The following is a 17,182-nucleotide window of genomic DNA, read 5'->3' as shown; positions in this document are numbered from 1 at the left end:
GCTAAGTGAAATAAGTCAGTCAGAGAAAGACAGATATCATATGTTTTCACTCATATGTGGAACTTAAGAAACTTAACAGAAGACCAGGGGGGAAGGGAAGGAGAAAAATAGTTTCAAATAGAGAGGGAGGCAAACCATAAGAGATTCTTAAATACAGAGAACAAACTGAGGGTTGATGGGGATTGGGGGGGGGGGGGAGAGGGGAAAATGGGTGATGGGCATTGAGGAGGGCACTTGTTGGGATGAGCACTGGTGTTGTATGTAAGCGATGAATCATGGGAATCTACCCCCAAAGCCAGTTGCCTGCCCTGTGGGGATTTGAATTCTGATGATTGTTTAGAGAAGGTGGCAAGGATCATCAGACACTTTTTCCAAAATCATAGTATAGGGAACACGATTGAGAAGTGGAGCAGTGGGGACACATGTAAGAGAGAAAGGATTTTTGGAATTGAATCAACAAATTACATTTTTGCTAGGTAAATGCCCCAGGGGGACAAAAGGTGTATTTCAAAATATAGTCAATATTTAATAGGAACAAGTTCTTCGGATCAGTGTTTTCATAATGAAATGTGTAAATGTGGAAGAGAAAATAGTATAATACCCAGAGAAAGTTTAGATCCAGGTATAGGGAACATCACTTTACAATGAAGAGTCTTGAAAGCCTGTATAACTGAGATGAGAATTCAAACATTCCCAACCACTTAGAAGAAAGGAAATTTTGAAAAGGCAAAAGTAGAACCCAGGCAACCCAAGAACTAAACTCATAATATACATTTCTCAAGAAACTCTCACGGGAGTTGTCTAAGCCTATGGAGATGGTGTTCCTAACATCTTTTGTATTGGAGAACAACTTTTCTGCTCATAGTTCTTGTTTTTCATTGCTATCATCTTCTAAATTATCAGAATCATTCTCATACATAGAGAGAAACCTCCCAGATCGTTCCTTATAAATTTCTTCATTCTTCACAATTATTTTTTGCCTATAGAGAAAAAGAACATGTATCACTATAGACTCAAGGATAGAAGGGGATGTAGGATATCTGAGGGGAGAGAAATGTGGTTTCATTCCTTCACTGGGGGCAGCTGCACACATTACTTATAGGTTTTTTTTTTTAATGTTTATTTATTTTGAGAGAGAGAGTCCCAAGCAGGCTCCACGCTGTCAGAACAGAGCCTGATGTGGGGCTTGATCCCATGAACCATGAGATGATGACCTGAACCGAAATCGAGTCAGACGCTCAACCAACCGAGCCACCAAGGCACCCCATACTTGCAGTGGTTTTGAATTTAATGAGAAATGATATTTAGGTTACCAAATTCTCAAATGAGGAATATTCTGCTGAGGGGAAACAGAGTATGCCATCCCAATATACCTTGCATATTGATTACTTGAGTTAAAGTTACTTAAGCAACAGCCAGTGCAAGAAAGGCATTCTGACCCTCTTTGTTCCCCTGAAAGTAGGAAATATATTTTTCATATGAATATACCTTCCCTATACCAGAAGGTAAAGAGATATCCCTATCAGCAGAAATAGGGAATTTAAAGCTAAGAAGTCTGTATACAAAAAACCTGGGTGGCTTAGTTGGTTGTCTGACTTGGGCTCAGGTCATGATCTTGCGGTTTGTGAGTTCAAGGCTCACATTGGGCTTACTGCTGTCAGCACAGAGCCCATTTCAGATCCTCTCTTCCCCTCCCCTGCCTGTGCTCTCTCTCAAAAATAAATAAACCATTAAAAAAAACCCCAACAACTCTGTTACTTACTTACTAATTTAGTACCCCAACCCCAAACTTCTTTGTCTTGTCAATTCTTTACAAATTTATTGTTACTTTGTCTAAAAGGTATAACTGCCTGATTTGTTCACTTCTTTGAGTCTCATATTTTACTGAGCTCCTATACATACAAAATTAAATTTGTTTTTTCCTGTTAATCTGTTTTATGCCAATTTAACTATTAGATCAAAGAACCTAGACAAGAAGGGATAAGTTTTACTACCAAATCAATACAATGAATAACTTCCCTTTATTGAAGTATCTACCAAAAATTTATCCCAATGATTTAAAATGCATTTCCAGTTAACAGTATTATTTCTGACCTAAAGTTGACTTCCACATGAACTAAACACAGATGTATCTAAGTGTAAACCACTGACACCTAAACCCATAACCCCTCAGGGGACATGGTAAAAACTCAGAACTCAGATGGGTTGTTACAATAGCTTCCAATCGTTCATTCATTAAATATTTATTAAATATCTCTTAAAGATTCCAACTGTATGACATTCTGGAAAAGGCAAAACTACAGAGACTGTGAAAAGATCCGTAATTTCCAGGAGTTGGGAGGGGAAGCAAAAAATGAATAGGTGGAGGGCAGAGGACTTTAGGGATTTAAAATTTATTCACAGAACTGAATAAACTCAAAGACCCTCAGATAGGGGCATCTGGGTGGCTTAGTCAGTTGAGTGTCTGACTTTGGCTCACATCATGATCTCGCAGTTCACGAGTTGGAGCCCTGCATCGGGTACTGTCGGTGTGGAGCCTGCTACAGATCCTCTGCTCCTCTCTCTCTCTCTCTCTCTCTCTCTCTCTCTCCTCCCCTACTTACTCTGTCTCTCTCAAAATAAATAAATTAATTACAAAATAAAGATCCACAGGTAAATTTCATGTGCTGTTTTGGATAAAAACTAAGATGTAATAAGGGAGAGGAGTCTAGACACATGCCCTGCACCACTTCAGATGAACTGTCTGTCCTTAGCAGGTGACTTCCGTGGCCAGGCTTTGAATGACTATTTCCCTCCTGGAAGTGCCTGTGCCTTGACTTTATTAAGAAATACCTGGGTTCATCTTCATATCTATTCCTCACCCAAACTCCCTTCCACTTTCTAAAGATAACTCAGCCATGTCTTTTTGAGCAGCATCATGCACACCTTAGATGAATGTTTTCTTCTGTCAGAAGCTGTATGGTGTATTTAAACTTTTCTTCAGTCTCGGCAAGCTTGGTCTGGAGTGTTTTCTCCAGATTTCCCACTGTAGCTTTCTGAAAGACATGTAAATTTTAATTGCTCTCTTTCCCAAGCCAGAGTCATCCAGAGCAAAGCTACATGGCAGAACCATACAGAGACCTGGATTCCTCTGCACAACCCTATCCCCACTCCAGCCAGGACTCACCTCTCTCTGGAGTTCCATCTGGGTTTGGTAGAGGGTTGTGTTAAGTGATTCTAAGATAACAGATTGTGCATTCAACTCTTCCTCCATGACCTGTTTAAGAAGACAACAATGTCTATCTATTTATTCTCTTCTGCAGGGTGCCTGGACTAGAATGTGAAGCGTCAACTTTAGCTACTCCTTCTCCTTCACTGTTCAGTCACTGTGCCCTCTTACTTCTATCTCCTTTATGTCTTGCCCATCTATATCCTCATATGCAGACTCACTATCACTGCCCCAGAGCCAGCCCTCACCAGAGCTCCCGTGGTTGTCACAATAGCTACCAATCATTCATTTATTAAACAAATATTTATCAAATATCTACTCCAGATTCCAACTATATGACATTGGGGAAAATGCAAAACTATAGAGACAGTAAAAAGATCAGTTGTTGCCAGGGATTGGGAAGGGAAGCAGGGATAAATAGGTGGAGGACAGAGGAGTTTTAGGTAAAGAAAATATTCTGTATGATATTGCAGTGGTGGGTACATGGCATGATGCATTTGATAAAACCTATAGAATGCATAACACAAAGAGTGAGCCCTAATGTAAACTATGGACTTTAATTAAAAATGATGTATCAATATTGGTTCATCAGCTGTAACAAATGTACCGCACTAATGCAAGATGTTAATAATAGAGTATATTGTATGTTTGTGTTGGGGGAGGATATGGGCACTCTCTGCACTTTGTTTAATTTTTCAGTAAACCTAACATTGCTCTAAAAAATAGCCTTTAAGAAAAGTTGGTTTGAGAGAGAGAGAGAGCACGCTAGTAGGGAAAAGGGGCAGAAGAGACAGAATCTTAAGCAGGTGCTGTACGCAACACAGAGGTCATGACCTGAGCAGAAATCAAGAGTCAGATGCTCAACCGACTGATCCACCCAGGCACTCCTTAAAAATAGTCTTTTAATTAGGAAAACCACCTACTATTATAGGCACTAGGAATATTATGATGAATAAGAAAAATATAATTTCTACTCTTATGGAGATACACCCTAGTGAAGGGGATGAAAAAAATTAAATAAAAGTCAATAAAATAATTTCAATAATAAATTAAAAACAAACCAAGGATGAAGATAGAAGATGCAGTGTTAGTGTGGGGAAGGGATAAATGTGGAATCTACTACATTAGATAAACGCTGAAGAGACAATAAAAATGATCCAGATGGCTCTGTGCTTTCAGATGTCAGCCTCATTTAACTCCTACATGTCTTCAGAGCTCTTCCCATGGAATAAGCATCTTCTCAAGATATAAACTAGAGAGGTACCATCTCTCACTGTATTTGCATTGTACAAAGCACTGTACTAGGTCATTTAGCATTCTTTTGTTTGCTTATTCATTCAAAAAAATCAGCTGGTATTTACTAAATGTCTGTGATGTGCCAGGTACCGTTCTAGAAACTGGAGATTAGTGGTAGAAAAAACAGACAAAAATCTCTGCTTTCATTCATTGAGTTTATCAGGTTAGACAGTTATAAATCTGTATAGAGGAGCGCCTGGGTGGCTCAGTCAGTTGAGCATCCAACTCTTGATTTCAGCTCAGGTCTTGATCTCACAGTTTGGAGAGCCCCTCATCAGGCTCTGTACTGAGTATGAAACCTGCTTAAGATTCTCTCTCTTCTTTCTGTCCCTCTTCCCTACTCATGTGCTTGCTCTCTCTCTTAAAATAAATAAATAAATAAATAAATAAATAAATAAATAAATGTAAAAAATCTGTATAGAAAAATAAAACAAGGAAATGGAAGTGTTGGGGAGGGTGTTAAGCCTTTATTTTTTTTTTTTCAACGTTTTTTATTTATTTTTGGGACAGAGAGAGAGACAGAGCATGAACGGGGGAGGGGCAGAGAGAGAGGGAGACACAGAACCGGAAACAGGCTCCAGGCTCCGAGCCATCAGCCCAGAGCCTGACGCGGGGCTCGAACTCACGGACCGCGAGATCGTGACCTGGCTGAAGTCGGACGCTTAACCGACTGCGCCACCCAGGCGCCCCAGTTAAGCCTTTAAATAGAGTGGCCCTTCAGAAATGGCATTTGAACAAAACCAGAAAGAGGTAAGGAAGTTAGTTGTGTGGATATCTAGGAAAGAGCTTCCCAAGAAGAGTGAATGTCAAGTGCAAAGACCCCAAGTAAAGGATCCTTGACTGTTAAAAATACAGCAAGGAGTCCAGTGCCATTGCAGTTGTGTAATGAAGGGGAAGAAATAGAAGGAGATAAGGTTAGGGGAAAGAATCATGAGCACAGAGCAGGTAGAATAATCCCCAGCCTCAACACAGGACTGGGAATAGTTATATTCCCACCAACCAGAGTACACAGAGTATTGGGTAGACTACTCAGAAGGGTATTATCTCTGTAGGGGGGAAATTAGCCTTAAACTAAAGACTGCTTTAACTTAACTGCATCCCAGAACAAAGTCCAACAATATTTAAAGAAATACAAAAATATTCAGCACCCAACAAGGTAGTTTGCAATCCACCTTTTTGGTTTGTTTGTTTTGATTACGCTTATGCTCAAGGTGGGGGTTGAACTCACAACCCAGAGATCAAGAGTCGCATGCTCTATGGACTGAGCCAGCCAGGCACCCCCCCGCACCCAACAAGGTAAACTTCACAATGGCAGGCCTCCAAAAAAAAAAAGAATTACCAGGCATGTAAACAAGTGAGAAAATATGACCACAAATGAGGAGCAAAATCAATTAACAGAACCAGAAAGGAATGATAGAATTAGTAGACAAGCTCATTAAAGCAGCTATTACAATGCACTGGGTTTTCCTTGCTCCAAAGCCTATCTGTCTACCATGCAGGACATTGAGGCTTGTTGACCCAACAATGCTGAAGCCTTGCCTAAGCTCTAAGATATAATTCCATGATTTTATAATGGCTAGTCTTTTCCCAAACATGTCCATTCTGGATCCTAGTGTAAGAAGAATCAGAAGGCAGTTCATGGGTTTGAACAGTTTCCCTTCAGGTATCTCCCACATGGAAGTGCCATAATTTGTCCCAGAAGAACAGAATTCTTTGAGGAAGCTGTTGGGGTTGAGGCACATTTGGAATATCAAGGAGAGGCTTGGAATTAGAGTTCCCAGGGTCAGTATTGTACTTTTTAGAGCTTAAGGGAAGAATTTGGTATTTTACAAATCAAGACTCTTTTGTGGTTTGAGCCTTACTAGAAATGGAACGCATTTGACACTGAAGATCACACAGCATATTGTTCATATATTTGCTCAAATTGCTCTAAAAAAACACAAAGGCTCTGTTTTACAAATGACTTTGTATTATAGTTATAAAGTTCTATTTGACTTGTTGAATCCAGCAAAGTCAGCTTTGGGTCTTCCTTTTGTTTTGTTTTGGAAAATTATAATAGATTCTATTTTATTGAGGGTATATAATTTTACTGGTGCATTTGTAAGATGCTAATTCCACAAGAAAAATGAAAGAGCTTACCTGTTTGGTCTTTCTCAGCTCCTCTAATTGCAAGGTGTCCTTTTCATGTTGTTTCAGTAGCTCCTAAAAACAATTTTATTCGGAAAAGGTCAGCACTGGGGTTTCTGGCACTTCTTTCAGAGACTTGAGAAAGCCAGAATAGGATTCCAGAATGTAGTATTCACCAAAGTTTAGATATTGGTGTAATGAAGCACACATTTAATTTGTTGAAGGTAAATTTTGAAAATCTTAATTTATGTGCAATATATATATATGTTTAAATATATATTATATATAAATATATAATATATAAATATATATAAATATATAATATATAAATACATAATATAAAAATATATAATATATAAATATATATAAATATAATATATAAATATATATTATATAAATATATATATATTCTTAAACTCAAGTTAGTTAATATACGGTGTAGTCTTGGCTTCAGCAGAACCCAGTGATCAATCTCTTACATAGAACACCCAGTGCTCATCCCAACAAGTGCCCTCCTTAATGCCCATCACCCATTTAACCCATCCCCACACCTATGTCCCCTCCAGCAACCCTCAATTTGTTCTCTGTATTTAAGAGTCTCTTATGGTTTGCCTCCCTCTCTGTTTTTATCTTATTTTTCTTTCCCTTCCCCTATGTACACTATACACACACAAAAAATCAAAATGGATGAAAGACTTAAATGTGAGCAGGAAACCATCAAAATCCTACAGGAGAAAGCAGGCAGCACCCTCTTTGACCTCAGCTGCAGCAACTTCTTATATGACCTGTCTCCAGAGGCAAGGGAAATAAAAGCAAAAATGAACTATTGGGACCTCATCAAGATAAAAAGCTTCTGCACAGCAAAGTAAACAATCAACAAAACCAAAAAGGCAACCGATGGAATGGGAGAAGATATTTGTAAATGATATATCGGATAAAGGCTTAGTATCCAAAATCTATAAAGAACTCACCAAACTCAACACTCAAAAAAACAAGTAACCTAGTGAAGATCACAATTTCAGACTTTAAGCTACATTACAAACCTGTAATCATTAAGACAATATGGTATTGGCACAAAACAAGACACATAGATCAATGGAAAAGAATAGAAAACCCAGAAATAGACCCACAAATATATGGCCAACTAATCTTTGACAAAGCAGGAAAGAGCATCCAATGGAAAAAAGACAGTCTCTTCAGCAAATGGTGCTGGGAAAACTGGACAGTGACATGCAGAAGAATGAACCTGGACCACTTTCTTACACCATATCACATCAACAAATATTAAAAAGACACCATATTTTCATCAAGGACTTTGTTGTTAATGTACATATTTAATATTGTTGAATATTCATTTATCCACAGATTTATCTTTATATTCAATGCAATCTCAGTCAGAATACCAGCAAGCTTTCTTGACAAACTAATTCTGAAATTTATGTAGAAATATAAGTGATTAGAGGCACCTGGGTAGCTCAGTCAGTTAAGCGTCTAACTCTCGATTTTGGCTCAGGTCATGATCTGACAGTTCATGGGATTTGGCCCTGCATTGGGCTCTGTGCTGACAGTCCAGAGTCTGCTTGGGATTCTCTCTCTCTCTCTCTCTCTCTCTCTCTCTCTCTTTCTCTCTTTCCCACTTGCGCTTTCTCTCCCTTCTCTCTCAAACACAAATAAATAAACTTAAAAGAATGTAAATGATATAGAAGAGTCAAAATAACATTGAAACACAAGAGCAAAGCTAGATTTTTACTCCCTGATTTCAAGCTACAATAATTAAGATGATGGTTGTCTTGGCCTTGGTATGGACAAATAATTCAATGGAACAGAACAGAGTCTATTCCCCCTCACCCCACCCCTCAAAACACAGCAAAAACATCACGGCAACTTAATGGAGAATGGAAAGTTTTTTTCTGTAAATCATGCTCAAACAACTAGATACTTATACAGAAAAAAGTGACCTATGACCTCTATCTCACTCTATACATAAAAATTATTCAAAATGGATCACAGAATCATAAAAATTAAAATTACAAAGCTTTTCAAAAGATAGAATATCTTTGTATCCTTGGACTAGGCAACAATTTCATAGAAAGGACACAAAAAGCTGTAATTTTCCTGTGAAAAGGAAAAAATTAATAATTTGGTTTTCATCAAAATAAAAAAATTCTGCACATCAGAAGACAACATAAGTAAAATGAAAAGGCAAACCACAGGCTAGGAGACAGTATCTGTAACACATATATCTGACAAGGAACTTGTATCCATATTATGTAAAGGTCTCCTACATATCAATAATAAAAAGATAAAGAATCCAAGTTTTTTCAAATGACAAAAGACTTAAACCAACATTTCACAAAAGAAGACATATAAATTGTCTGATAAGCATATAAAAAATTGCCCAACATAATAGTCAGGGAAATTAAAACTGTAATGAAATACCATTTCATACCATTTCATACCATTGGAAGGGTCAAAATTAAAAAGGATGTCAATACTAATTGTTGATGATAAGGAGCAACTGGAATTCTCATAGATTTAAGGTGCAAGAGTAAAATGATACAACTACTATGGAAAATAGCTTGGTATTTTCTTATAAAGTTAAACCTATAACTACCCGAGAGACCAATAATAATACTGCTAGGTATATACCCAAGGGAAATGAAAGCTTGTGCCTATGGAAATATTTGTACAAGGGTGGTTACAAAAGCCTTAATTATAAAATAGGGAGGACAAAAAACGGAAACAACCCAAACCTCCAAAAACAGGGAAATGGTAAACACATTGTGTGATATTCCTACAAAAGAATACTACTAGATATAAAAAGTAAGAAATTACTGATATAAACAAAAAATAGATAAATTTCACAGGCACTGTAGTGTGGAAAAAGAAACTATATACAAAAGAGCATACACTACATGATTACATTTATATGAAACAAAAACAGGTGAAACTAATCTATGATGGGAGGAATCAAAACAGTGGTTGTCTTGGGTCAAGTTTTGAGGGAGATAGGGCTGAACTGGGAAGGAACACAAGACTGATTTCTGGATTGCTGAAATGCTCTAGATTTTTTTTTAAATTTATATCCAAGTTAGTTAGCATATAGTCAATAATGATTTCAGGAGTAGAATCCAGTGATTCATCTCCTACATATGACACCCAGCGCTCATCCCAACGAGTGTCTTCCTTAATGCCCCTTAACCATTTAGCCCATTCCCCCTCCGGTAACCCTCAGTTTGTTCTCTGTATTTAAGAGTCTCTTACATTTTGTTGCCCTCCCCGTTTTTATGTTATTTTTGTTTTCCTTCCCTTATGTTCATCTGTTTTGTATCTTAAATTCCACATATGAGTGAAGTCATAATGATATTTGTCTTTCTCTAACTGATTAATTTCACTTAGCATAATACACTGTAGTTCCATCCACGTTTTTACAAATGGCAAGATTTCATTCTTTTTGATTGCCGAGTAATACTCCATTGTATATATATGCCACATCTTCTGTATCCATTCATCTGTCGATGGACATTTGGGCTCTTTCCATACTTTGGTTGTTGTCGATAGCATTGCTATAAACATTAGGGTTCATGTGCCCCTTCAAAACAGTGCTTTTGCTAAGTGTAAATTATGCTTCATGAGAGAGACAGAGAGAGTACCATTTACAGATTCATAGTCAGCATCATTGGAGAAAAAATAGAAGAGGGGAAAGGATGCATGCAGATGATCAACTCTCTCCCCACTAGAGGAATTGCTACTTCTTATTCAGATGTCTGAGCTCTCTATACCCCAGAAGAACTGGACACACTGCACAGCATGTCCCACACCCACATTACTGTTTTGCTCAGTTATAGTGAATGTCAGAAATGGGCTTTTATTGGTGAAATTAGTGTTTTTTTAATTAGCATGATAGTTGGAAATGTACTCTTAAAAATGGAATATTGAAGGTAGATACTATTTAAATTTTTTTTTTTACATTTTTATTTATTTTTGAGAGACAGAGACAGAGCACAGTGGGGGAGGGGCAGAGAGAGAATGAGACACAGAATCCGAAGCAGGCTCCAGGCTCTGAGCTGTCAGCACAGAGCCCGATGCGGGGCTCGAGCTCACAAACTGTGAGATCGTGACCTGAGCCAAAGTCAGACACTTAACCGACTGAGCCACCCAGGCACCCTGAAGGTAGATACTATTTTAGAGACACTGTCCACTTTGCAGGAAAAAAGTACAGGAATCTAACAAAGCCTATAGCCTACACACTCAGGAATGGTGTCTAAGGTTTGATCCCTAAATGGTCCTGTGTCTGCTTAGGAGGAGCTCCAGCTGCCAGATGCTGACTACAGTGGTTACAGAATCCTACCTCTGTACTACCCTTGCATACACCTCTGATGAGTCTTTCATGTACCTAAAAGTTCAGAGAGCTGGTGGTATAACCGCTTGGGGCCTGCTTGCTAGTAATGCATGTTTATTTAGTAAATGTCTGTATGTCTGAGACCTGTTTTCACTATGATCTGGCATCAGTATCAAGGTTGTAGGGGAGTGATTAACAAGAGTAGCTACATTTTAACCCCTCTAACTTTTGTTTTTCTTTCAATGTTTATTTATTTTTGAGAGACAGAGACAGAGAGTGAGTGGGGGAGGGGCAGAGAGAGCGAGGGAGACACAGAATCTGAAGCAGGCTCCAGGCTCTGAGCTGTTAGCACAGAGCCCAACTTGGGGCTCAAACTCACAAACCGTGAGATCATGACCTGAGCCTAAGTCCCATGCTTAACTGACTAAGCCACCCAGGTGCCCTTACCCCCTCTAACTTTTAGATAGATCCTCTTAATTACTAAGAGCTATACATGACCAACTTGCGTAGTTTAGTTTGCTACACTGCCCTTTCTCTTCAGCTACAGTCAAGAATGAGGAGGACATTCAGAAACTGGGAAAATTTGGCAAAATAGGGAATTTCACGTTTTGTATGTGTTTAGCATTCTGTTATTTCCCACTAGTTTCAGTTTTCATTCCACAGTGACCCTGTGGTAAGACCATGTAGATAAAGGACAGCAAGACTGCCAGTCTACTTGCATATATTTCCAAGGAAGCTGGGAAAGGAAGAATATGCCCATAAAGGCAAAATTGTGCCTAATTACAGAGGCACACCTAGGAACCGGATGTCCCACCTAGGCTTCATGCTCAACCACTCATGTGCTTTGGGCTAAGTTACCTCCTTCTCTCGATTGAAGTTCTCAAAGACGGTACTGTAGGAGTCATTTATTTTCTTCTTTTCTTCTTCTGACTCTAATTCAAACCTTTTTGTCATATTATGTTCTGGGGGTGAGAAGAAATTATGTATATGAGTAAATGTGGGGAAAGCACATGCAGAGAGAAACTGAGAATATCTGAAGGTAATAAAAATTCCAGACTGGGTCAAACTCAAGTTCCTTTCAGCCTGTCATTCAGCCTCTGATGCTCACCTAGAAATGCTTGGGAATCAGGTGAACATGGTGGCAGTTTTCAGTGATATCAGCCATATGGTTTTACTCCTAATGTCTCTGATTTTTGTGTGTGTGTAATTTTAGATCTGTTGCTTATTATTTTGTCCATTCCCTCTGCTGAAGTAACTACGTTTTCTTGGATATTCTTACCTTAAAATATAGCTCTTGACTAATGTGAATTTTCCAGCAATAAAATTTATTCTGTACTTAACCCTGGGGTAGAGGAAGGCTTAAAATGTTTCTGGTGCAGGAGAACTTACCAACTGAGCCCCAAAACCAAAGAGGAGAAAGGAGGGGTGAGGGGCTGACACAGATTTCTTCTTCAGCTTCATGGTGCTGGGAATTATAGGGAGGCAACCCCTAGGCTCATCCTGTGAATAAGCTGGGAATGATAGGAGGCTACCCCTAGAGGGCTGAGCTACACTATGCACAGCTGAAGTCTGCTCTTTCAAAATTGGGTGTAACATCTTACTTAGATTTTGACAACATGGGATGAGTGTGGTATGGGTGGCCAGAAGTCTGGAAGAAGACCTGGGTTATGTTACACCAGGCTTCTGAGTAAAGCCTCAGATAGGTGCAGCTCCTCATTCTTTTCCTCACCCTTAGTTCCAGGGTCTTCATGCTGCCTTCCTGCAGTCAAGAGTCCCGACCAGAGTGGGAATAGCCTTGAAGATTAACTTACCCAGGGAGTTTCTGCATTTAAATGAGTAATTTGTTGAAAACAACCAAGTTTGATATGAACTGGGGTGAGGTAGGATGTGGTATAGGTTTGTAGAGGCTCCACTCCTACCTCAACCAGTCCTCTAGGTCAGGGAGCAAAGTCTCCATAAATTCCTTTCTTCTTTTTCCACTTAGGAAGATGCTTGCTGAGGGTAGGAGGCTCATCCATAACACACTTTTTTTAAAGTGGGCTCTACTCCCAGTGTGGAGTCCAACATAGGGCTTGAACTCACAACCCTGAGATCAAGACCTGAGCTGAGATCAAGGGTCGGACACTTAACTGACTGAACCATCCAGGGCCTCCATAAAACACTTTCTATGATCCAAACTCTGTGCTAGGTGTTGGAAATACTAAAAATATATAGTAATATATAAATGTATCAAATCAACATGTTGTACTCTTTAAACATATGCAGTGTTATATGCCAATTGTACCTGAAAAATGGAGATCCTCTGGGGGGATATGGGAATACAGAGGCTCTCAGTATGATTGTGTTGTCACTCTCCCAACAAGTGAATATTTGAAACTCTAATTCCAGAACATTTTTCTGGAAATTTGGGGTCACTTGTATCCGGGTAACAAGTCAATGCTCCTACAGATGTCCCAGAGCTTGTTCCAGACCATGATGGCTAAGCTTGGAATTGGAGAGCTTTGGAAGGTACGGGCTTATACCCTCAAATAGCTGAGTTTTATAAAAGACTCCATCCTTGTTGTCACTTGTTGAAAACTCCATGTACTCTTGATTCAGGAATCCAGCCCTGTGGCCATCACCTTTAGTGAATCTAAAGCTGATGTTCTCAAGCTAAGACCAAACTTAATGGCAGGTTTTTTTTGGTACACGTGCCATCAAAAAGAGAAGTTCTTGTACTCACTTTGCTGTAGCAGGATCTTTTCCCGCTCCAACTTCTCATCCTTCTCCCATTCTGCCTTCTTCTTCAACCACTTATCTTCCATTTCATCATAAATGCTGTCCTGCAGAGGTACAAAGGCACTATGAAAAGAATCCTGGAGAAGACTGCACACTGGCTCCAGGCACAGCATTGGGCCCTTTAAAGCTTCCCTCACTAGAATGCTTGCTGGGAGTCCCTCTGTGGGTGGTTGGTGGGAGTAAATTCTAGCCCAGCCCATCCAAGGGCCTGTAGAACCCTAAAGTCAAAGGCAAGTTCTGCATGTGTTTGCCCCACTGGAACTGGGTTTCCTTTGAAGACAGGTAGGACTCCCCTGCTGCAAATTCACATGTCAGCTCCCTCTGAATCATGAATCACTTATCAACAGCCCATGAAGAAACAAGGGAAATGCCTAGTAGTTAATTTGAACACTTAGAAAACAATGGTATGTTTTTCAGACAGTGTCTATTTTTAACTCAGCAAATCTAACTTCCTTTGTGGGTGAGGTTAAATAAGCCTAACCTGATGCCAATCCTGTTGGTTGGTTCAGACTTCATGGGGGTGGGACTCCAGGAGGAGGAAGGCCTAGGACCTGGATGCTGCTAGTAACGTCTCAGTACCCTGACCTCCTTTTTTCCCCCAGGTTAGCAGCATAACTCACACTGGGGCCAGACATCAGAGCTCATTTGTAAGTGTTTATGGCCATTTAGATAAAGGTTCTCGTTTATCATTTTCAAGACTGGTGGGCAGCTCAGTTTCCATAGAGGTCAAACTCTCTGGAGAGGTACAGACTGAAGCAAACGTAAGGGGCAGCCTACCCACACATCAGTCTGATGCTTCTCCTAGGCTTTGCTCTAAGATGTTTTCCCTCACTGTATCAAGATACATCTTGAAAAACAAGTTTTAGATACAAGCTCAAAACTGAAACTGTGGATGGCAAATAGAATTTCAGAGGTGGTGCTGGTGCCTGACTTGGTTTCCTTCTTTAAGAGGGTGGTCAACTGTCTTTGTTTGAGACTGAGTTGTGTCCCAGGACTCTGAACTTTTGATGCTAAAACCTGGAAAGTCCTGCGCAAACCACAACTAGCTGCTCACCAATAGGATGGGGGTTTGCTGCCTCAGCCTGTTCATTCCTCGTCTCCTACTCTCTCATCCCACTAAGAAGAAATCATGGCCTGTTTCCCCAGGCCTCCCTCAAATTAGCTGATTCAATGAATGAGTTACATTCTGAGATGGCTAGAGCATCCCAGGCCCAGCTGGTGGGGGTGCAGTGAGAGAGTCTTTTTTGGACGGCAATTTGGCCAAATGTATCAAAGGCCTTTAAAATGTTTATCCCTTTTGGCCCTGCACTCTACTAAAATCAAAGATGTTACAAAGTGCAAATGCTAACAGCAGATTGTCTTGCGGTGCTAATTCTCTTTTGTTGCTGTTGTAGTTGGTTTTTGTATTTCAATTTTTTAGAAACCATGAGCAGGTATTACTTTTGTAATTACAAACATATTGGTCAGTGGGCTTCTTTAGGGACTGGGTGACTGATTCACACATGGAAGCCACCACGGTCTGAAGGTCACTCTTCTCCCTGGGTGTACTTAGTGCCACCTAGAACCAAGGATGCTGGGAATCTGAGGAAATTATTTTCTAGACAAGAGCTGTAGATTCAGCCTGATGTCATCAGCCAGGAATGAGCCTTGCCTCTTACTTTCATAATCCAAGGAGTTCTGAATCTCACCTGATACATATGAAACATATTCTTCAAATACTTATACTCCTTTCCCATTTCATCTGGACAAAAGGAAAACAACAGGGTCATCATTATTCCTCCGAAATGAATGTTTTCACACTCAAGTGTGAGCTCTCCTGTACTCTTCCTCCATCTCCAACTCATCCTCTAGGTGCTAAAACCATGTTGCACCTCAAGAATAACCCTGGAGGGGGCGCCTGGGTGGCGCAGTCGGTTAAGCGTCCGACTTCAGCCAGGTCACGATCTCGCGGTCCGTGAGTTCGAGCCCCGCGTCGGGCTCTGGGCTGATGGCTCAGAGCCTGGAGCCTGCTTCCGATTCTGTGTCTCCCTCTCTCTCTGCCCCTCCCCCGTTCATGCTCTGTCTCTCTCTGTCCCAAAAATAAATAAACGTTGAAAAAAAAATTAAAAAAAAAAAAAAAGAATAACCCTGGAGGCTTATTATAAATCCAGACGCCTGTCTTCTTTTCCTACTCCCCACCTCCACCCAGCCAAACCCACTGAATTCAGGTCTCAGAGGAGAGGCCTAGTGTCTGTGGATAATATGCTTCTCAAGTGATTCTGATGCATACCAAATGTGAGAACTAATCCCTGGGGGTAAACCTACATCTGTGGGGAAAAGAGGAGCAAAACCTTGTAGTATGCACCTGCTTCCCTCTTATTAAAGCAGTTTTATTTATTTTTTAATGTTTACTTTTGAAAGAGAGAGAGAGTGCAAGCAGGGTGAGGGGGCAGAGAGAGAGGGAGAGAAAGGATCCAAATCAGGCTCTGTGCTGTCAGTACAGAGCCCAATGTGGGGCTCAAACCCACGAACTGTGAGATCATGACCTGAGCCAAAGTTGGACGCTTAACCACCTAGGTGCCCCTGCTTCTCTCTTTTTAAAGCAATGTTTCCAGTGTACACTGATTTTGAAAATGATACATGTTTTCTTTAGAAAATTGGAAAATCAGCAAGCTATAAATACCCTCTTTTTAAAAAGTAAGGCAAAATAAAGGGAGAAGATTATAGAATTTCTCCTTCTCCCTATGGAGATTAGTCTATAATCTCAGAATTCTGAAGGATACACATTTTGCCCTTCCCAAGGACAGCATAAATAATGGGATAAATGGCCAACACAACTCTTATGCATTATAAGGCCATATAAATCATAGTGTGCTATTATAATATAATGAAACACCACCATTTTACAGATGATGTAACTTGCTGGATTACAATAATATTATATTTGTAGAGTTAAAAATATATTTTAAAAAGCTGCTTTCACATTCTTATCTCTCTGATAAAGGCAGGTATTATAGTCCTCAATTCTTAGACAGAATAAATGAGACTCAAGGAGATTAAGGACTTGCTCAGATCCTAACACTTGGTTGCAGGCCAGTCTATCACCTGGGCATAGGAGGGACACTGATGACATGGTTTCCCTCTTTTCAGTTTCATTCTCAGTCACTCCCTGTCTCTGAGCTTTAGGAGGACATCTGGAGAGCACAGTCCCAGCCCATCCATGACCACGGGAGTTCTTTGGTCCTAGACCCCCATGGTCAGCCTCTCACCCCTCCCCAGGGTCATTCTCCCCAGTCCAGACCATACCTAGTTTTTCTTGGGCAGCCAGCTTCTCTGCCTTCAGTGTGGCTTTGTAGTTGTTCTCCAAATGACTGACCTCTGCTGCGTGAGCCTCTTTGAGCTCTCTGTGTGACCCCGGGAGAAGGCCACAATCAGTGAAAAAAAGTCCAGAG

General features: G+C 40.1%; 1 protein-coding gene across 1 annotated transcript in view; it reads right to left on the bottom strand.

Moving 5' to 3' along the window:
• Positions 1-859: 859 nt before the first annotated feature.
• Positions 860-17,182, bottom strand: part of FLACC1 (flagellum associated containing coiled-coil domains 1) — a 42,314-nt gene continuing 25,991 nt past the window's right edge. The window contains exons 9-16 of the mRNA XM_047085151.1: positions 17,037-17,134; positions 15,440-15,492; positions 13,696-13,795; positions 11,832-11,935; positions 6,644-6,706; positions 3,167-3,256; positions 2,926-3,035; positions 860-980 (exon numbers count right to left, since the gene is read on the bottom strand). Of these exons, the coding sequence (XP_046941107.1) occupies positions 860-980; positions 2,926-3,035; positions 3,167-3,256; positions 6,644-6,706; positions 11,832-11,935; positions 13,696-13,795; positions 15,440-15,492; positions 17,037-17,134 (739 nt within the window). The remainder of the gene's footprint in view (positions 981-2,925; positions 3,036-3,166; positions 3,257-6,643; positions 6,707-11,831; positions 11,936-13,695; positions 13,796-15,439; positions 15,493-17,036; positions 17,135-17,182) is intronic.

The sequence above is a fragment of the Lynx rufus genome, unplaced genomic scaffold (assembly GCF_022079265.1).
Source record: "Lynx rufus isolate CCGP_SWC_20201006 ecotype Redwood Valley unplaced genomic scaffold, mLynRuf1.p SCAF_2, whole genome shotgun sequence".
Lineage (NCBI taxonomy): Eukaryota > Metazoa > Chordata > Mammalia > Carnivora > Felidae > Lynx > Lynx rufus.
The sequence above is the reverse complement of the archived record's forward strand: the minus strand, read 5'-3'. Positions and strand labels throughout refer to the sequence as shown.